This window comes from Podarcis raffonei, chromosome 15 (genome assembly GCF_027172205.1).
Source record: "Podarcis raffonei isolate rPodRaf1 chromosome 15, rPodRaf1.pri, whole genome shotgun sequence".
Classification (NCBI taxonomy): domain Eukaryota; kingdom Metazoa; phylum Chordata; class Lepidosauria; order Squamata; family Lacertidae; genus Podarcis; species Podarcis raffonei.
In genome coordinates this window covers 731,667-753,371 of record NC_070616.1, presented here as the reverse complement: position 1 = coordinate 753,371, position 21,705 = coordinate 731,667, and the positions used below count along the sequence as shown (strand labels likewise).

The 21,705-nt window shown below is 56.4% G+C and overlaps 1 protein-coding gene across 2 annotated transcripts in view; it reads right to left on the bottom strand.

Annotated features, from left to right (window-relative positions):
• Positions 1 to 5,684: 5,684 nt before the first annotated feature.
• The window catches only part of RTN4RL1 (reticulon 4 receptor like 1), a 60,660-nt gene continuing 44,639 nt past the window's right edge, over positions 5,685 to 21,705 (bottom strand). Inside the window, exons 1-2 of one of the 2 annotated variants that reach the window (XM_053366727.1) lie at positions 18,392 to 18,539; positions 5,685 to 7,911 (exon numbers count right to left, since the gene is read on the bottom strand). In XM_053366727.1, coding sequence (XP_053222702.1) covers positions 6,569 to 7,911; positions 18,392 to 18,521 — 1,473 coding nt within the window. In that variant the 5' untranslated portion in view covers positions 18,522 to 18,539 and the 3' untranslated portion in view covers positions 5,685 to 6,568. Of the gene's footprint in view, positions 7,912 to 18,391; positions 18,540 to 21,705 lie in introns of those variants that run through there. The other variant, XM_053366728.1, reaches the window with a different exon arrangement.

Sequence of the window (21,705 nt, the reverse complement as noted above, 5' to 3'; positions counted from 1 at the left end):
CCTTGCGGGGGCCACCTGCCTGGGAGACGGCCGGCCTTGGGCGCTCTTGACCCTTCCGGCTGCAAGGCTACGGTTCCCAGCAGCACCCGAGACGAACTACAGTTCCCAATATTATTTGGGGAGGGCGTTGCGCGCTGTGAAGGCGCGCGCTTAGCCTTCCAAGTACACGGGTATTGGAGAGTAAGGGAGCGGCGCGCCCTTCGTCGACTCGCCTGGCGCGCCCAGCCTTGGCCACGTGCGTCTGCTTGAGGCGCAGAGCTCTCCAGCAGCAGCTACAGCTGACCGCCCAGCTCGGCTCAAGCACCCTCGGGCCGGCTACCTGCAGGGTCGGGGGAAGAAGCGGCAACGCCCGGCTATTTATATTCATCCATGGGGCAGGGTGTGCGCGCGCGCCTGCGGGGCTGCAGCCCCCCAGAGTTGCTGTATTGACTTTTGAAACTGCCCTGATGGCGGCCGAATCTCCACGGCCCTCTTGGTCTTTGCGCAGTTTCTTATTTCTTGCGGGGGGGGGCTAGTTTGCCTTGATAGACCTGCCTAGTTGCGCAGCGGGACTTACCCCCCCCCCCTTTAAAAAAATGCTTCATTACTGCCGCTCCCGGCAAGAGGCTCCGCCCATCCCCCGTTCTGTCGGCTAAATGTCAGAAGGAGCGCGGAGGGGGCCGATCCTGGCCAGGCCGCTTCTCCACCTGGCGGGCGAGGGCTGTTGCTCTGCCGGCTGGCAGCGCTCGGCCTCCCTCGGGGCTCGGGCGGGTTGCCAAGGAGCGCCGCGCGAGGCACCTGCCGGGGACAGAGCCGGCGCGTCTCCGGGGGACGGCGCCTCGGGAGCGCCCCCCCCCGCCGGGTCCCTGCCCCGCCCGCCAGGGGGCGAGCAGAAGCTCCTCCGCGGGCCGGCGGCGGGTGTGTCCGCGCGCGCGCGCTGTGTGCCGTCGGACACGTAGTGCTGCCTGCGGAGGAATGTGGAGGAGAGGCTGAATGGAGGGGGGGGGTCATCAGGAAAGACCCGCCTAGCTCTGTGTAAAGTGAGGGGGGCGGGTGTCCGAAGGAAGCGCCTTGGCTAGTCCGGCGCCAGGTAACCTTCGAGGGCAAAGGCCGGTGCTCCGCCCGAGGGGGCTCCTTGCCGGCTGCTGCGGCTGCTCCTTCTCTCTCTCGGCCGCCGGAATGAATCCTGCCCTGCCCAGCAGCCGGGAAAGTAGGTCACTCGCTCACTCCCCGCCTTGGCGGCAGCGCGCGCCTGTACCGAATCGCGGCGCGCACTGTTCTCCCAAGGGGGCGTTTGCGGGCCAAGGAGCGCTCTTGGGACGCGCGGGGGCGCTTGCCTGACCAGCCTCCCCCTCCGGGTCCCTCTCCAAGCGCCCTTGTGGGGCGGGTGGGGGGTCCGGCCTCCCTCTCTTTGGCAGCATCATATCTGGGCGGCGGGGTGGGGTAAGGGGTGCCATAAGATGCTTTTTTGGCTGGGGCAGCTGCAGCCCGCAAGTCCCCAAGAAAAAAGCGACCGTCACACTGTCCCAAGCATGTTCTACGAAACCGGAGATCATAGAACTGTAGCGCTGAAAGGGACCCTGAGGATCATCTAGTCCAACCACCTGCAAGGCAGGAATATGCAGCTGTCCTTTACGGGGCACGAACCTGCGACCTCTGGGTTCTCAGCACTAGGTACCAACCGACGGAACTATCCAGAACAAGACGGAGGCCGTCCGGCTCCCGTCAGTCGCCCAGCGGGGCCGGCCACACCGGGAGGAAGCCCCTCTTGAAGGATGGCCTTGAGACGGGCCCACCTCGCGGAGTTGTCGTGAGGAGGAGACGCAACACGCGTCTCCCCGTTCCCACGAGGCACAGCCGTCAACGAGGAGCATCGATGGGCAGATGTGGGGGGCTCCCGGGGCCTCCCCGTCTCTGCTGCCATGATTTGGACGGAGGGGGTTTCCTAAGGGTTCTTGGGCGTTAGAAATGTGCTGGGGCGTCGGCGCAGCCGGGAGAGCCTCGCTCGGCTTGGCTCTGCATCAGAGCCGCTTCCCACCACGGTGCCCGTCGGGAAGAGAGGCCGGCGCGCCTCTCCCTCTCTCCCCCCAGGAGGGACCCGGCAGCCTGCGCCCCCTCCTCACGATCCTCTCCCGCAGCCGCGATCCGCGGCCCTCCGCGTGGCCCCTCCAGGGCAGCCCGCCTCGCCGGCTGTAGAGCCTTTGGGGAAAGACGTGTCCACAGGGGGCTTGGGACGGGCGGCGCCTCCTCCCGGCTGGGCGCTGCTTTGGGGGCTTCCTAGGGAGGGGCCCGGCCTGCGCGAGGCTTCCTCTCCGCAGCTAAGGCGGCTTCGCGAGCAGTCCCCCCCCCCCGGGCCTGGTCTAGAAAGCGACTTCGACTCCCCTTTCTGCAGAGGTGAAGCTGCCGAATGTTCGCCGGAAAGTCAGGTGGAGGGGAGCCTCCGAGACTCCGGGAAAGAGGGCAGGAGGGGCGGCTCGGGGGCGCACCTCGGCGCACCCACAGAAGACCCTCTTGCAAATTGTCTGGGGTGGGGAGAGGGGCGGCATCGGCAGGGAATCAAAGGCTTTTAGGTAAACAGGTTGAAACCCGAGGGCGGGGAGCATGGAAGAGTTGCCGGGCCGGTAGATGCGGAAGGGCAGTCTCTTCGGACGCCTCCCTTAGCTATGGAGACTGGGCAGCGCAGTATTCGCCCTCAGATTCAGGTCACCTGAAAGGAAGGGCTTCCTCAAGCTGCGCGGAGTTAACCTATGGAACTCCCTCCCACAAGAGGCAGCGATGCTTCTGAAGGCTAGTTGCTGGAAACCAGAGTGAGGGAAATGGCTCCTGGGTTCGAATCCTGCTTGCTAGTTTTCCACGGGGATCTGGTTGGCCCCTGTGAGAACGGGATGCTGGACTAATGGGCCACTGCCTGATCCAGCAGGCTCTCCTTACCTTTGATGTTTTGGACCCTCGTGTGAAGAGGAGAATCCTCTTCTCTCTCTTGCTGTTGCCTCTCAACCTCTTATGGAGCCACAAGACTCTCCCTTCTTCACACCGGAGGCAACAGGTGATTCTCCACAGAAGGAAGAGCCAATGATGTTGGGGAGGGGGCTGGAGGTTGCAGGTGGAGAAGAAGGGCCTCAGCAGGGCTGACCCCAAAGGGGTTTAGTCTGTTAGAGGGCAAACACCCCCCCCCCAGTTCCCAGTTAGGCCACGATAATGTTAGAACTGGATCTGAGGTCCACGAAGGCTCACCTGGTCCAAAAGGGGGGCATTTCAGGCACGGCTGCCGCATGTGGCCCTCCAGCACTCTCTTAGTTGGCCCTCGTGACTCTCCCCAGGCCACACCCCCTCACTCGCCCTGCCGCACACCCTCCTCGAGCGATTGCCTGGCTGGGAGGAGAGGATCCCCAAACCCTCACCCTGCCTTTCGCTTGCCAGCGTGGAGGGCGAAGTTTGCATCTACTGCACTGCCCACTTTCCTTCTGGCTCCGCCTACCCGTGGCATGTCGCCCCCCCCAAGGTCCAGTGGGGGCTGTGAAACCCACCATCTCATTCTGCTCTCAATAGCGGGCAGAGGCCCTTGCCTGCCCCTTGTCCTCAATACCTGGCAGATCGGCCTTGCACATAGGGGCTCCGGTTAACTGACACCACTCATAGCCCCTGACATGGGCGCGTTCTCTCTCCGGTCCTAAATCGTCGAAGGCGAAAGCCTCACGGTTGAACACAGAAGTTCCCAGGCGCAATCCCCAAACGGCATCTCTAGGGAGAGCCTTGTTCTCTGAAACATTGGGGAGCGGCTGCCAGTCAGTCCTGAGCTAGCTGGACCAATGGTTTCACTCGTCCAAGGCATCTTGGGCCTGGGCTCAGCAGCAGAGTTGGGACTGTTGCATGGAGACAGCCCCATCTTCGACCTCCCAGGTGGGGCTGGCAAACTCCTTGCCTGAAACAGCCCCAGAGAGCTGTTGCCAGTCAGTGCAGGCAGCACTGGCCTAAGTGGATCAACGGCCTGTGCCTGAGGCAGCTTCCTGTGTCCAAATGTATCTTTCCGTACATGGGAGCCCTGGGTCAGTGGGGGGGGGGGTCCTTCTGCAGGGAGGGGGAGGCCTTTGGGTGCCTCCCAGCTTAATTTAACGGGAAACCTCCCTCGCCCCATTGCATTGTCTTCTGTGGCTGTTTGGGAGCTGATGAGCTTGCACGTAAGGCTATGTGGCTGCCTTTCTGCTTGAATTTTCGTCATGTGCCCTCTCGCTGCCCTGGTGTCCCCTGCCCCCACTCCCTGCCCACTAACCCACGGATCAAACCCTGCAGGGGGCAGAAGCTCTCTTCCACTGACAGCAGTGAGCAAGCAGGACCAATGGTCTGATTCTCATGAGGCACCTTCCTATGTTCTTGGACTGGTTCTTCCAGGAGCCTCAGCCACCTCTCCTGAGAAGCCTGGCCCTTGTGGGAACATCTCCTCCTTGCTGGGGGGGGGGCGGGGCTGGTGATGCGGCGCATCCTTGCCTGACACAGCTCATGATGTACATGCTAGAGAGCATGCGCAACTTCTGGGGAAGGAAAGAGTGAGAGAAAGAGGCCACAGCAGCTGGTTTTCAGACGGTTTCCTTTATTTCCCCCCTCCCTGCACAGCCAGGGCAGGGCCTCCCCGGTAGTGGCCCAACTTAGAACAACAGAACGTGGCCACAATCCTGGCCGGGGGCTCGGGGAGGGGGACCCCTGTGGGCCCCGTGCACAGTGGGGTCACAGCTGGAAAGGGGAAGGGGCACGAATCAACTCCCACCAGCTCCCACCCCCCTCCCTGGGCACCCTCCCCCACAAGGCCTGGGTGCCCTGCCTGCTTGGCTGCTAAGAACAGGAGCCAGGGAGGGAGGGAGGAAGAGAGAGCGTGGCAGCCAAAAGGGTTAAGAGGCGGGACCCCCACCCCACCCCCACTCCGACCTCTCTGTCGCTCAAGCACTGCTTGGCCATCCCCTGACCCTGCCTTATCCCCTAAAAAAATGGCTGTTTTCATTTTACTCTTTTAAAAAAGCCATGGGCAAATGGTCCCAAACGGGGTGTTTGTTCTCTGCCTTGCCTCCCGGCCCCAGATCCCGGCCCCTTCCCTAAGAGCTGCCAGGAGGGTCCTCTCCAAGGATGCCAGCAAGACCCTTGGACCTGGGGCTAACACTGTTGAGGACATGCTGCAGTCCTCCTCCTCCTCCTCCTCTCCCTCTCCCCACCTCCTGGGGTGTGGGCTATACTGACTGATTCTGGACACACCCACCCAAAACTAGACCCCCTCCCTCCCTGGCAATTGGACCATTTCACTTGCAAGCAGTGGGGATGTTCCTGGCTCCCATCTCTCTCTCTCTCTCTCTCTCTCTCTCTCTCTCTCTCTCTCTCTCTCTCTTTCATATTGCATACAGATCCACAAAACTACAATTCCTGGTGTGCTACGTTTCTACGTATATTGGTCCCTGGTGGGCCCCCCTTGCCCTCACCCCAACTCCCCCCCCATCCCTCTCCCCCCAAGCCTTGTCCACTCCGGGGAGGTGTCTCTCCCAGCTGCCCACCCAAAGCCCTCCTGCCTGCAGACCCAGCCATAGCCCTCAGTTCCACAGGTCGGGTGGGATGGATCCTGGTTCCTTCTCTCCTGTGCGCAGTCTCCTCAATTCAGTTTATAAGCATTGTCATGGGACATGAATCTCCAGGGAGCTTGAAGGCCGAGGGAAAACTTGTGCATTGGGTTTTTTAAATTTTTATATGTGAACACAGACATTACAAAAAAGAAAATGGCGGGGAAGAGAATTGCACCTTTGCTTGGAAAGTTTGTTCAGAGTTCCCACCTCTCGGCTGCTGGCTGGCCTTTCCTTTGGTCTTGTTGGTGGCTGCCCAGCCCTGCCCAGGAGGGGAAGGATCCTGAGCCATCCAGCAACTTGGATATCTGTCCTGCAAGAAGCTCCCTGCCTGCTTTGGCCTGGAGCAGAAGGGGAGCGGAAAGGGGGCCTCGCAGGCAGTGTGGAGTGGGGTGCCCCATGGCCCAGGCTAGCCCTCTGTCCCAGAATCACAGAACTGCAGAGTTGGAAGGGATACCAAGGGTCATCTAGTCCGACCCATTGCAATGCAGGGATCACATCGGCTTAGTTGGTGCGGTCCTGACAGGGGCTGCGGCGACTCCATTTTTGTAATCCTGGCAGGGTGGGGTATATGCGCCTCCCTCTTTCTCTCAATTCAGCAGGATTTCTCAGGGAGCAAAGCAGTTGTCCAGTAGTTGCTAACGGAGGATTCGCTCCCGGGCCCTGGGTTCAGGAGAGGAGGGTGGGGCGGGGGTGGGGAATTCCTTCCCGCGGGTGCTCTGTTGGGGCCATCGGTGGCGAGCGTGTGGGATATTGCTTGTAATTCCATCCTGCGGGCGCGAAGGAAGTGCCTGCCTGCCCGCTCGCCCGCCCTGCACGGTCCGCGCCTACAATCCCCCCTTGCCGGCCATGGGCGGGGGGCCTTGGAGAAGGCCCAGGAGGGGGCCTACCTTGCTGCTGCCAAACCCCCAGGCAGAAAAAAGGGGGAGGAGGAGGAGTCACAGCGCTGGGGCTCCAGAGACCAGTGGTGGCTCAGCGTGGCTCCTCCGCGGTCAGCGGACGATCACCGCCAAGGCCAGCACCCCGGCCAGCAGGGCAGCCTGCAGGGCCCCCGCAGCCCTGGCCCCGGCCCCGCGCACCCCGCCCCCTGCTGCCTGCTGGACCCCGCTGGGGGGCTGCAGAGATGTCCGATGGCACTTGCCCTTCGGCTTGGGCAGCAGGCCCAGGCCGGGGGACTTGTGCTCGTAGTCCGCCCCCTCGCTCTCCTTCCAGGGCCCGGCCGGCTTGGTGGTGCGGTTACGGCTCTTGGTGCAGTTCTTGCCGGGCTTCCGGTAGCCGGGGCGCTGCTGCTGCCCTGGGCGCTGCTCCCCTGGCCGCCCTTTGCCCTTCTCCGTGGAGGAGTGGAGCGGCGGGTGGTCTCCGGGGGGTGCCCTGTCGGCTGACGGCGGGAAGCGCACCCCATTCACCTGGTGGTGCAGCGACTCGGAGGCCGCGCAGCCCCGGAAGCTGTCCGCCGTCAGCTCCTTCAAGTCCAGGCCGCGCAGCTTCTCCGGGAACTCGCAGACGGCGCTGGAGCTGGAGCCCCGGAAGCGGCGCAGCCACTCCCAGAGCGACTGGGCCCGGCAGCCGCAGTGCCAGGGGTTGCTGTTGAGGCGCAGGTACTCCAAGGCCTCCAGGTGGGCCAGGGCCTCGCCCGGCAGCTCGGAGAGGCTGTTGTTGAAGAGGAAGAGCAAGGTGAGTCGCCGCAGGTCGTGGAAGGCTCCCCGGTGGATGCTCTGCAGCTGGTTCTGGTGGAGGAGCAGCCGGTCCAGGTTGACCAGCCCCCGGAAGGTGTTCTGGTGGAGGCTCCAGAGCCGGTTGCCGTGCAGGAAGAGGTGGCTGAGGTTGACGAGGTCGACGAAGAGGTCATCGTGGAGGTAGCCCAGCCGGTTGTCCTGCAGGTAGAGGTACTGCAGGTTGTGGAGGCCGGAGAAGATGCCGCTGGGCAGGGAGCTGAGGCCGCACTTGTAGAGGTGCAGGGCGTGCAGGCGGCTGAGGCCCTGGAAGGTCTTGGCCGACAGCTCCTGCAGGTTGGGGTTGTCGCCCAGGTCCAGCTCCTCCAGGTGGGAGAAGCCGCGAAAGGCATTTGGGTCCACGAAGGTGACATTGTTGGAGTAGAGCCAGAGGGTGACCAGCGAGGGGCTGAAGTGGCCGCGCAGCAGCAGGGAGATCTGGTTGTTCTGCAGGAAGACCCTCTCGCTGTCCTCAGGGATGCCCTCCGGGATGGCGAGGAAGTTGTGGGACTGGCAGCTGACGGTCATGGGGGACGGGTAGCAGACGCAGTCCGTGGGGCAGCCGCCCGAAGAGGGGAGCTCCAGAGCCAGCAGAAGCAGCAGGGAGAGCTCCAGGCAGCTCCCTGCAAGAGGAGAGAGAGGAGGAGAGACATCAACAGGGTGGACTCTGCAATCAGAGACACAGAACTGCAGTCGGGAGGGAACCTAAGGGTCATCTAGCCCAACCCCTGCAATGCAGGAATCTCAGCATCCATGACAGAGGGCCATTCAACCTCTGCTTAAAAATCACCAAGGAAGGAGAGCCCACCATCTTCCAAGGCCCAAGCTGCTTGCAGTGCATATCCAGGCAGAGAAGGAGAACCTCTACAGTCAGCTCTGGCCATGGGCTGTGCCCCACTGAGCTACAAAAGGGCCAGAGCCCCTGCTTGGCATGCAGAAGGTCCCCGATTCAACCCCTCAACAGCATCTCCGGGGGGGGGGGTGTGATGGGAGAGGCAAACTTGTGCCTGAAAATCTGGAAAGCCGCTGCCAGTCAGTGTGGACAATACTAAGTGGGCCAAGGTTTTGGCAAGGCAGGCCTTTCTCTGTATGTGTTTGCTTTACTAAGCCAGCAGCCCTGCGAAACTCTTCTGTCTGCATGGAAACAATACAATTGAAAGCACATGGCTCTCTCTCTCCCCCCCCCCCCCCCGCAATCCTAGGAACTGCAGTTTGTTTTTTGTTTTTTTAAAGATATTTATTGAGTTTTTCCACCTTTATACATTAAAAAATCAAAAAGAAAAAACAAAAAAGTTAAAAACACATAAAGTTTACAATCCTTATTTTCAATAACATATTTCCCTGACTTCCCCACACCTCCCCTTCTTATATTCCAATTCAAATTGTTAATTCAACAAGTTCTTGTCCCCAATTTTTGACCTTTTTATATTTAATTCATTTAAAAACAAACCAATTTTAACTTATAAACATCAGTATTTAAACATCAGTGCTCATTCTTAGAACTTTTTTCTAAAGTCGACCCAAATTCCCTTCCACGAATTCCCCAATTTTCATACTAATAACAAAACAAAATAAAAAAAACAGATTATTATTCTGCACCCTTTGGATTCCCAAACCCCACCCCACCCTTTCCCGGCTTCAATCCCCAACAAATATCCATCAGTCTTAGTCTACTATCAGCCTGGAGACCTCACGTCCGAGGCTCTTAATTCTCTCTCAATTCCTCTCTGCCGGTTTTTTTGATAGTCCTTAATATTAAACACCAGACCTCGGAGAAGCTCTGTCCCGATAGGGTCCATATTTCTTCCAGCCAGACCTCCATACTTAAAAGTGGAGCCTGAATCTTGTTTCTTACTCCTTTTAAGTCCAAATGTCCCAAAAGCTGCAGTTTGTTATGGGTGCCGGGAGCTGTAGATCTGCGAGGGGTAAATGGCAGTTTTGGGGGGTTCATTCACACCACTGGAATTTGTGGACATGCAGTGAAGCTGAATGTCGGAAGACTCAGGACACGTGAAAGGAAGTTCTCCTTCATGCAGTGAAACTGTGGAACTCCCTCCCACAGTAGGCAGGGATGGTCACCAATAGAGATGGCTTTAAAAGAGGATCAGACAAATTCACGGAGGAGGAGAAGTCTTTGTGGAGGGCTCCTAGCCAGGATAGCAATGGTCTTTCTCCAAGGTCAGAGGCAACTGTGCTTCTGTTGCTGGAAACCCCAGCAGGGCCAAGACTTGCTCTCAGGTCCAAATCCTGCTTTGGGGTATTTGGTTGGCCCCTGTGAGAACAGGATGCCGGACTAGATGGGCCATGGGCCTGATCCTGAAGGGAAGTTCTGGTGTTAATTTACAGGACTGGGCTGAGTGGCAGGGCTGGCACCCCGCAAGAAGCACCCCTGCCAGCCTGGCTTCGTGCCCAGCCCCCCTCCCCTTCTGGTGGCACCCCCTGCCCCGTGGCCAGCCTGCCCAGCTGGCTCCCCCGGCTCCTGCCACGGGTGCCCACGAGCCACAGCTCCTCTTTCCAAGTGGCCTCTTGGGCATTGCATTCCCGAATATTGCCGGAGAAACGGGATCAAGGCCAGAGCAGCCCCCCCTCCTGCCGCCATTCATTATTTATGCTCTGAAATATTAATGCCCTGCCCTTTGCCAAGTGGCACCAGGGTTGCCATAGCATCCGACTGCTCAAGATGCTCCAGTGCACTCCTAATTGCCATTTGGGTTTTTTAAATTTTGTGGTGCACGCATATATATATATATATATATATATATATATATATACACTTAAGACACCCATGTGAAGCCTCCCAGAAAACTTTCTGGGGCTGTTGCTGAGGGGAGCCCCTGAGAGGCTGAAAAGTGTGTGTGTGTGTGTGTGTGAGAGAGAGAGAGAGAGAGAGAGAGAGAGAGAGAGAGAGAGAGAGAGAGAGGTGGGGGGGGGATGCCCTGGGCTTTTCCGAAACTCTCAGCACAGAGTTAAACTGTGGAACTCCATCCCACAGCAGGCAGTGATGCCCACCTACCCAAATGTATTTATTTTTTATTTATTTATTTGCATTTTATTTATTTGTTAACATTCTTATGTTATATCGGTAAACGTTGTCATATTACATTACAGGACTTACTATAATATACTGTAATTTCCAACATGTATACAAAAATTATATACAAATTTTATATACCTAGAAAGAAAATGAAACAAAAAAGAAAGAACAAAGGGAAAAAACAAAAACAAATCCCCCCCAAATCGTATACATACCAACACCCAAGACTTCCTGTCTTTCCTGTTGTATATTCCTTTTTTACAAATGAATGTACTCTTATTATTGTATATTTCTTTACATATTATCTAATACATTCCTATATCAATATGTGCTCTTAGTCTTATTTCTCAACTCAGTCTCACTCCAATGTCAATCAAATGCTAGCATAGATAGCGAACCTTTACTGTATTTTTGAACATATGTTTTATATCTATCCCACTTTCCCATAATTTTTTGTTTTGAGTTGCCTCTCAGGGTATTTGTTAACTGCACCATTTCAACAAATCCTTGTAGCTTGTAATCAACCCAAATGTCTTTCAAAGGATATTGGACAGCAGGGCGACTGATGGCTCCTGGCCGCAATGGCTCCACCCTGCCTGCAGAAGTCAGAGGCAGCGGCCCTTCTGAACGCCCGTGGCCACAGGAGGGGAGAGTTCGAATCCTGATTGGGGCTTTCTCATAATGGACATCTGGTTGGCCACTGTGTGAACAGGAGCCTGGGCCCGATGGGCCGTGGGCCTAACCCAGCAGCCTCTTCTTACCGAAAGCACAAGAGGGGTTCTCCCCCCCCATTCAATCCCGCAACAACCCTGAGAGGTAGGTCAGGCTGAGAGGCAGGCCCTCATCTGACACTAACCACTACACCGCACAGTCTTTCAGGAAGATGCATGCTTGCAGTGGCCAACAGCACCCGTGAAAAGCTTGTCAGCTTCTTCCTGTTCTCCAGGGAGCTAGTGCCCGTCCCAGGCCTCAGTTTCCCTCTCAGGGCGGAGGGCAGGCCCTCCTTTTCCACCGCCCCAGTTCCGCCTGGAGCCCAAAGAGCACAGGCAGGCAGGCAGCTTGTCCTTCCGCATCAGGCATTCCCGGCTCTGGTGCAAGCAGGCACGGAAAGCGATGCACTCAGTGGTGTGAGAGCGCCTCCTCCCAGCCCTTCAGGCCTGCTCTGCGTGGATCTGAAACGCAATCTTGGAGAGGCAAGTCAGGCGCGCACACCGCTCCGCCTGCGCCCCCCTCCGAAGACACAGGCCTCTTCCTCTCCTCCGGCTGGGTGTGTGTGTGTGTGTCTTCCTTCTGCACCCAGGATCCCTGCGCGGTTCCTCCACCTCTGCCTCCCCCCCCTCAGCCCAGGGCTGCACAGACAGCGAAGCCGCGCTTTTAAAAAACCCACATTCCCTGCCAAGGAGAAGCCGAAAATCCAGAGCAAGTTATGCAAAGTAGGCCGTCGCGATGCGCATTGATGTGCTTATCATTTTACATAATTTATTCTTCTGTGGCCAGAAACAAGCCTCCTCCTCCTCCTGGCTTCCCTGTGCTTTTGTTTTCCCTGCCACCATGAGGGCTAGAAGATTGCCACCTTGAAATGTTTTTTTTTTAAGCAGGTAAGCAAGCTGAGATCTCTGAGACGCCAACTCCTCCTTCCTTCCTTGTTTCTCTGCGCTTGGTGATAATTGAGAGTTGGCCATCGGAGGAGGACTCTGGGGGAACAGGTATCCTGGCAATGAGCACCAGCCTCTGTCCCTGCAGAATCTCTGGCACCTAAGACAAGCAACTGCAGAGGAGACCGAGACACGGGGTGAAATTGGTCTTGAACCAGCGAAACTGTCTCAGCAGTCCCTCTGGCTCAGGAATGCCTGCACTGACTGGCAGCATTTTCCCCAGCCCGACCTGGAGATGCCAGCAATTGAAACAGGGGGCCTTCTGCATGCCAAGCAGCTACTCTTGGAACTGAGCAGTGGTCCTTGCCCGCCTCATAGCACGTCAAACTGCTTGTTCAGCTAGGCCAGTATTGTCTCCTCTGGCTGGCAGGGGCTCCAGTAAAGAGGAAGAGGCCTTGCCTCTCACCTGCCAGTGGAGGCTGCCCTCGTGGCCTGGGACACATTCTGCATGCCAAGTGGTTCTGAATGAAGGGGCTGCTTTCAGGAAGGAAACAGGAAGCTGCTGGGGTTTGGGCCTGGCACCTTCTGCATGTGAAGCACGTGTTCTCGGCTTCTGGGCTGGGGTCCTTCCTTAAGATGCAGAGAGCTCTCTTTGTCTCCCCATCAGTTCTCCAGAATCTCAGGCAGAGGAGGGGAGCCTTTTCACCTGCCTCCTGACCCTTTTAAACGGGAGGCGCCTGGGGGGATTGGCACTGGGGCCTTCTGCATGCCAAGCAGGGGCTGGATTCTCCTCCGCCTCTCCTCCTTCCCAGGAACACATGCACAGGGCTGCAGATTCTAGAGATGCCACACTGCCCTGCCAGTCTCTGGGTTCTGTGGGGTTTGAGCCAGTGTTGCACCCTGCTCTCCCTCTCCCCCCCCGGCTTCCCCTCCTCACTCAGGTCTGCCTCCCAAGCCTGTCCGAACTGCACCCCACGTGACTCTTCTAATTGGGCACTAATTAGGCATTGCTTAATGGATGCTTGAAACAATTTATCTCTGGCTCTGGACAGCCAGGAGCGCCGCCTCCCTCGTTAGGACTCTCCCTCGTTAGGAGACTCTACTAGAGGGACGTGCTCAGTGGGGGGGGGGGGAGAGGAGGACCCCCTTCCTTCCCTCGCTCTCCCTCCTTCCTGGGGTGCCAGCCTGGCCGGGAGGAACAGGTGCAGAAGCATAAGGTCCCTTTTCAGGGCCCTGGGAAGACACATCTGGGAGATGAGGGGTTTGCAGATGGGCCAAAGCAGCAGTCCCAGATGTAGGGTGCATATCTGTGCATGCATGCGCAGGGAATGGGGTCTCCTTAACCAGCTGCAGCATGCCAGGGCAGCTCATGAGCCACCTGAGGAGGAGGAGGAGGAAAGCCCACCTTGTGAGCAGATCTTGTGTGCTTGGCCTGCATCACAGGGCTGGTGCTACCTGCCCCTCACAGGGGTTGCTGCTGGTTCTGAATACCAGTTGAGTTGCTGGAAACCACAGTGGGCACCTGGTTGGCCACTGTGAGGACAGGACGCTGGACTAGACAGGCCACTGGGCTGATGCAGCAGGCCTATTGTGATAGCAGAACCTCCATGCCCAGGAACAGTCTACCTCCAGATGCCAGGTAATAATGCTGTTGCCCTCAAGTCCTGCTTGTGGACTTCCTGTTGAGGCTACTGTGAGAACAGGAGGCTGGACTGGACAGAGAGCCTTTGGCCTGATCCAGCAGCCTCTTCTGATTATGCTCTCCCCGTGCGAGGTGCTGGGCACAGGCCTTGGAGATGCAGCTCCTCCCTCCCTTCTCCAAAGCACCTGGCCCAGCTCTAGGGACGGTCTCCATGGGGCTGTCCCTGCAGAGGCCAGGCAGCAGCAGCAGCAGCAGCAACAGCCTCTGCCTTGTTTACAGCTCAGCAGAGAGTTTGCCGCTCCTGCCACTTTGGGCTGGGCAGAGCTCCAGCACAACAGAGGGGTTGAGAGAGAGTGGCAAAGGCGCCCATGCGGGGCTAGTGCAGCCTCCAGTCAGCCAGGTGGGCCTCTCTGCCCCAGGACAGACTCCAAAAGCTGCCTTAGTAGACATCATTGAGCTCAGTGTTGTCAGCACTGGCTGGCAGCAATGCTCCCCCCCCCCCCGCCCCACCTCTCTGCAGGGTCTACGGCTGGGGTCTTCCCCAGACCTGCCTGGGTGGGACATAAGTTCAGCATCGCTCTCTCCCCATCGGCACCCTCGTTTTCCTTAGCGGGAGGAGTCAGAGTAAGCGGAGCCTGCGGTGTCGACTCAATTAATCAATCAGGTTTAATTGGCTTTGGGAAAACCCTTCTCGTCAATCAATCCCTACTCGGCCATGGAGCTCATAGGTTGTGCTATTGGGCCAGCCCCTGCCTCTCTCAGCCTAACCTACCTCACAGGGTTGTTGTGGGAAAGGGGAGAGCCATGCACACCGCCTGGAGCTCCTTGGGGGGAAAAGGTGGGATGCAGATGCAATCAATCAATCAATCAATCAATCAAAAATAAATGAATGAATGAATGAATGAATGAATGAATAAATAAATAAATAAATAGATAAATGTCCCTGATTAGTCAGTCTCTCTGTGAATATATCACCACAAACTCACACACACATCCTGTTTTTCGTACAAGTGGTTCTAAGAGCTGCTGGCAGCCCACGTTTTCACGAAAGAAGCCTTCTACCTCCCCTTAGTCCCAGGAGGGAATCTCGGAGCTCGGCTGGAGGCCTCTGAATACCTGTGGTTGGGATCCGCAGGAGGGGAGAGTGTTGCGCTCAGGCCCTGCCAGCTTGTGGGCTTCCCCTTGGGGCACCCGGGGGAGCAGGAGCCTGGACCAGACTGGCCACTTGGCTCTGATCGAGATGTGGGACAATTCTTACGGTCTCTCAAGGTGAAATCTGTACAGATTTCAGCTGATGGATGGGTGGTCTGGGAAGAACCAAAGAAGAGCCTGCTGGGTCAGGCCAAAGGGGCTCATCCAGCCCAGCCAGCTGCTCTCACAGTGACCAACCAGGTGCACATTTTGGGAAACCTGCAAGCAAGACGTGAGCACAAGACCCTCCCTGTCCGCAGACTGTCTCGCCGGAGTGGTGCATGCACTGGTTATCTCCCACTTGGACTACTGCAATGCGCTCTGCGTGGGGCTACCTTTGAAGGTGACCCAGAAACTACAACTAATCCAGAATGCGACAGCTAGACTGGTGACTGGGAGTGGCCGCCAAGACCACATAACACCGGTCTTGAAAGACCTACATTGGCTCCCAGTACGTTTCTGAGCACATTTCAAAGTGTTGGTGCTGATCTTTAAGGCCCTAAACAGTCTCGGCCTGAAGACCAGAAGGAGCGTCTCCACTCCCATCATCCATCCCGGATGCTGAGGTCCAGCTCTGAGGGCCTTCTGGTGGTTGCCTCCCTGCGAGAAGCGAGGTTACAGGGAACCAGGCAGAGGGCCTTCTTGGTGGTGGCGCCCGCCCTGTGGAATGCCCTCCCCTCAGATATCAAAGAAGTAAACAACTATCATATTTTTCACTCTATAAGACGCATCAGACCACAAGACGCACCTAGTTTTTGGAGGAGGAAAACAAGAAAAAAAATTCTGAATCTCAGAAGCCAGAACAGCAAGAGGGATCGCTGCGCAGTGAAAGCAGCAATCCCTCTTGCTGTTCTGGCTTCTGGGATAGCTGCGCAGCCTGCATTCGCTCCATAAGACGCACACACATTTCCCCTTACTTTTTAGGAGGGAAAAAGTGAGTCTTAAAGAGCAAAAAATACGGTATCTGATGTTTAGAAGACATCTGAAAGCAGCCCTGTTTAGGGAAGTTTTTAATGACCGATGTTTTAATGTATTTTTAATCTTTTGTTGGAAGCCGCCCAGAGTGGCTGGGGAAACCCAGCCAGATGGGCGGGGTATAAATAATAAATTTATTATTATTATTATTATTATTATTATTATTATTATTATTATTATTATTATTCTCTCCTCCTGTGGTGGCGGCAGAGCAGAGCCCTCATGGGTAGCAGCCACAGATAGTGCTATCCTCCTCCACGAATTTGTCCCAACCTCTTTTAAAGCCATCTAGGTTGGCGGCTATCACTACTTCCTGCAGGTGTGAGTTCCACAGATGAACACTGCCCCGTGTGAACAAGTCCTTCCTTTGGTCTCTCCTGAATCTTCCCACATGCAGTTTCATTGGATGCCCCGCTGTTCTAGTGTTACGATAGGAGAGAGACTCTCCTCTGTCCGCATTCTGCGTGCTTCTTACTCACCTGTTTCCCTAATGCTGCAAGCCTTCTGTTTGGGGGGTCCTAAGAATGGATGCTTTTGAATTCTGGTGCTGGAGGAGACTCTGGAGAGTCCCATGGACTGCAAGAAGATCCAACCTCTCCATTCTGAAGGAAATCAGCCCTGAGTGCTCACTGGAAGGACAGATCCTGAAGCTGAGGCTCCAATACTTTGGCCACCTCATGAGAAGAGAAGACTCCCTGGAAAAGACCCTGATGTTGGGAAAGATGGAGGGCACAAGGAGAAGGGGACGACAGAGGACGAGATTGTGGGACAGTGTTCTCGAAGCTACCAGCATGAGTCTGACCAAACTGTGGGAGGCAGTGGAAGACAGGAGGGCCTGGCGTGCTCTGGTCCAGGGGGTCACGAAGAGTCGGACACGACTAAACAAAAACAAAGTAGGGGTATCTCTGCATTGGCCCCATGTTGCTCCTGCTGCCTGATAGGGGAAGGAGGACCCGCCCCAGCTGCCTGGAATCTGCCTGCCAGAGTCCGGGGCCTCCGTGTGGCCTGAAGATGTGGAGCCTATGCGCCCTCCTCCCTCCTTCCCTCTCGCCTCGCAGAGCGGCGTCATAAATAACTGACAGATCCCAGCTGTTTGGAATTATAGTTTCTGATAGAGTGACAGCTGCTTCCAATCCCCCAGTAATCGCCCCAGCAGTTTCTGGAACATAAAAATCACGGGAGATAATTTTGTCTTTGCATAATTTGGTTAGGCAAGCTGTGGCTTTAATGGCAATTATGACCTTAAAGGCAGAAGGGTGGGCTCTGGGGCCACCAACCTACTTGCCTTGTTTGTCCCGGGGGAAACATCAGGACTATTTAATGGGGGTGGGGGGGAACCCCCCTTTTGCCCAACTGAGTCTGAATAGCCTTGGAATCCAGGGATTCCCTGTCCAGGAGAAAGGCTATTCTGGGTTTGCCTGTGAGGGCAGAGACCACCTTTCCCCCCTCCCCACCTTCCCCAGTATGGAAAATGGGGCGGAGGGGCGGAGAGCCCCCTTTCACCCCATTCCAGGAGCACCATGCCAGAGACAAGGGAGGGAGCAGCCATGGAGGTGACCCTTAACCTTTGTACCGTAGGCCACCTTCTGGACGCGCAAAAGTCAGAGGTTGATCCTTGCATGGACTGCAAGAAGATCAAACCTCTCCATTCTGAAGGAAATCAGCCCTGAGTGCTCACTGGAAGGACAGATCCTGAAGAAGAGAAGACTCCCTGGAAAAGACCCTGATGCTGGGAAAGATGGAGGGCACAAGGAGAAGGGGACGACGGAGGACGAGATGGTTGGACAGTGTTCTCGAAGGAGGCAGTGGAAGACAGGAGTGCCTGGCCTGCTCTGGTCTATGGGGTCACGAAGAGTCGGACAGGACTAAACGACTAAACAACAACATGCCACACCAGCCCAGCTCCAGGCAGGCAGTGCTTTGAGCAAGACCAGGAGACAGACATAAGCCCCTCAGAAGAGCCTGCAGGATCAGGCCAGTGGCCCATCTAGCTCAGGATCCTGCTCTTCCAGTGGCCAGCCAGATGCCCAAAACGAAAAACCGGCAAGCAGGACCTTACTGCCTCCACCGATGGAGAACGAGGCCATTCTGGTTGGCAGCCACAGACGCCCCACAGATGCGCTCCGGGCTGCCTCAGGACTCTGGGTGCGTGAAGAACGGGAGCCTCTCTCTTGCCGAATGCCAAAGCTCCCCCTTGCCAGCGGCGAGGGATCTGGAGCGCGCGGGGGCCTCATCCTGCGTCCCACCCCGCTGGGAGGAAGCAAGGAGAGTCGGTGCGGGGAGAAGGACAGGGAGGGGGCGCCGTCTTCCAAAGGTCGTCCTGAGGCTCCTCCCGCCCCCGCCCGCTTCAGCTTGCCACTTATTGCAGTTTTAAAGCCAGCCATAAATCCCATACTGTAATAATGGGGGAAATCAATAGCGCAGGCTGAAACTCAAGCTTCCTCTCGCCTGGCCCAGGACCTCCCCGCGGGGCCCTTCCTTGGACCCAGACAAATGAACGCCGGTGGACGGATTAGCCTCCACTCCGGGCTTGGCCTTCCGGGGGGGGGGGAATGGGAGGGCGGGTCAGTTGGCTGGGGCGATTTCTTCCCAGGGCTTTCTTTCCTCGCCACCAGCTCCCCCCCCCCCCGCCAACCGCAGGCTTTCAATCTCAAGGATGAAGTTACCAAGGAGAGGCGCTTCCGCAGGAGACCATCTCCCTCCTTGCTCCGCTCGGGGACATCGGGGCGCCAGGAAGGGGACACCGGGCGAGTCAGAGGAGGAGCCTCGACTCCCTTCCCGCAGCTCCTGGCCCATCCTGGCCTCCTGCCGGCCGGCCTGGGACCTCTGCGACAGTCGGAAAGGTCGATGGACAAGTAGCCCAGCCCTGCTCTGCACGTGGAAGGACGGTGGCGCATTTAAGGCAAGCAGGCAGCTTCCTAAGGATATAAGGCGAGCCTGCGGATGAGGCCAGGGGCCATCTGGTCCAGCATCCTAGTCTCACAGCGGCTGATAGATCAGGATGCTGAGAACGCCAAGGTTGCGGGTTGAATCCCCATAAGGGACAGCTGCGTTTTCCTGCTCTGCAGGGGGTTGGACTGGATGACCCTCAAGGTCCCTCCCAACTCTATGAAACCAGATGCCCCAGTGGGAAACCTCCAAACAAGATCTGAGCACAAGAGCATCTCTGCCCTCATGTGGTTTCCAGCAACTGGGATTCAGATCCAACTGTGGAGGCAGAGCAGAGTTATCAATACCCCCCCCCCATAAATTCATCTAAGCCTCTTTCAAAGCCATCCACTTGAGTGGCCATCCCCGCCTCCTGTGGGAGGGAGTTCCATAGTTTAACGCTGTGCTGCATTAATACGTCCTTCCTTTTATCTCTCCTGAATCTTCCAGTACTACTACTACTACTACTACTACTACTACTAAATTTATTATTTGTACCCCGCCCATCTGGCTGGGTTTCTCCAGCCACTCTGGGCGGCTTCCAACAAAGATTAAAAATACATTAAAATGTCACACATTAAAAACTTCCCTGAACAGGGATGTCAGCTTCACAGCATGTCCATGCCCCTGTCATTTACCCCTCTCAGAGCAGCAGCCCCCATAACAAACTGTGGTTCTCGGGGTTCTTTGGAGAAACCATGTGCTTTAGACCTATGGCTTGTGCGCAGACAGTAGGGTTGCACAGGGCTGCCTGCAGCCTTTGATAAAAATGCACACACCGAGAAGTTCTACATTGCCAAAACCTTGGCCCACCTAGTACTGTCCACACTGACTGGCAGCAGCAGAACTCCAGGCACAACATTGTCTCCTCCGGCCTTGCTGGAGATGCCATTGGGGGTTGAATCTGGGACCTTCTGCATGCAAAGCAGGCGTCCTTCCCTGCTGAGCTGCTGTCCCTCTCTGGGAACGGCCAGCAACAGGCTGCCGCTGGCATGGGCAGGCAGAAACACCCAGGGCCTTAACCGCCTCTGACACTGAAAGGGAGCTAATGCAAGGAGCCAGCCGCCCCCAGCGCTGCCAGCAAGAGGAAGCATCGTGCAGGCATCTGTGCGGGGCTGGGGGGGGTTGGGAGCAGAGCCTCCCCCCATCACATCTTCCCTGACGGCTGGCTGGGGGCAGCCAGTAGCCTCCTTTGCCCCCTCAAGCTGCCTGGGAACCCAGCCCCCACAAGGCCAGGCGCTCTTATGGAGCCAGCAGATGCCTGCTCCTCAAAAACAAATTAGCACCGATCCACCTGGCTGTCTAAGCGGCCATTGGGGAATGTGCACGGAAGGAGAGTAATGGCTCTTCCGGCAGGTTCATCCGCTCGCTCCTGCTCCCACCCCGGCAGAGGCTGCAGCCGAAGAGGATGTGGGCCTTCATAGCAGGGGGCAGCGTCTGCCTTGGCCCCCGGGGGGAGAGCACCTGCCTCCGAGGGCTCTCCTCTCCTGCTTGATCTGACAGAAAGAGGCCCTGCCCAGCCCCACCTCCTGCCTCCTCTCCCCATCTCTGCTCTTTCGAAAGGGTCTGCAGCTCAGTGGGTGGAGCACATGCTTGGCATGCAGAATGCCCCCAGGGACGCTGAGAGAAAGGCTCCCTTCCGAAACCCTGCAGAGCCCCTTCTCCTTTAGCGTGGACGGTACTGAGCCAGATGGGCCGGCTGTCAGGGCAAGACCCGCTGCAAATTGGCCTCCATTCAGAACCAAGAGGACTGGAATCTTGGTTTCTTTTAGAGAAGGGGAAATCCAGCCCAGCCCCCTGCAATGCAGGAATCATGGCTAAAATACCCCTGACAGGTGGCCACCCAACCTCTGCTTAAAAACCTCTAAGGAAAAGGAGACCAGTACACCCCGAGGGAGTCCGTTCTGCTGTCAAAACATCAGAAAGTTCTTCCTAATGTTTAGTTTCTTGAAGATTAAATCCTTTGGTTCAGGTCCTCCCCTCTGGAGCAGCGGAAAACAAGCATGCTCCCTCTTCCATGTGAGAGACCTTGAGGTACAGTCGTACCTTGGAAGCCGAACACCTTGGCACCTGAACAAATCGGCTCCAAAGCGATCGAAACCCGGAAGGGAGTGTTCCGGTATTTGAACTTTTTCGGAAGCCAAACGTCCAGCGCAGCTTCCAATTGGCTTCAGGATGCTCCTGCGGCCAATAGGAAGTCGTGCTTTGGTTTTCAAACAGCCTCCCAGAATGCATTCTGTTCGAAAACCAAGGTACCACTATATTGAGAGGAGACTTGATGTGGTCACCTTTAATCTCCTCTTCTCCAGGCTAAACATCCCCAACTCCCTCAATTGAGGCTGTGTCTCCTCTGTCATCTCTCTGCTCTGCAGAAATACTTGGCTGGCGGTGAGCAGGGCAGGGCCTTTTTGGGTGTAGCCCCGTTTGGGGAATACTCTCCACCAGGAAGAGCCCCTGGAGTGAAACTGAATGGCTCTTGGGCTCTGAGCAATGGCTTTTTATTTTTAAAAAATCTTAAGCCTTTGAAAATAACCCAGCATTTGACTACTTGACTTCTGGTGCATCTACCCAGGAGTAACAAAGCCTCACCAAACACCCAGCAGGGATGACTTCTGAGCAGGCGAGGCTCCATTTCTTATTCTGTTTACTTGCTATGTATGTCATTTTTAAAGAAACTGTATTATGGATTACATTTTTGTAAAGAAAAAAATCATTTTACATTCTTATTAAATGTGCACACTGCCTTGGAGGCTTTCTGAATAGAGATGTGGGAGGTAAATCTTTTGAGATAAATAAAAATAACAATAAATGAACAAACAGGCCTCAGATCTTGTACTCCCACCCAGTGCCAGAAATGCAACTCACTTTAGTCGCACCCCGAGAAACTTGGGACTGGTTCCTGATGCAAGACGATTTGGTGGCTGATGCTACGTGGCATGTGGTAGCCTTTGCCAAACTGGTGCCTTCCTGATATTTTGGACTACAAATCCCTTCTACTCCAGCCAGCAGCCATATTTTTAGACTACAACTCCCATCAGCCCTTGGGAGCACA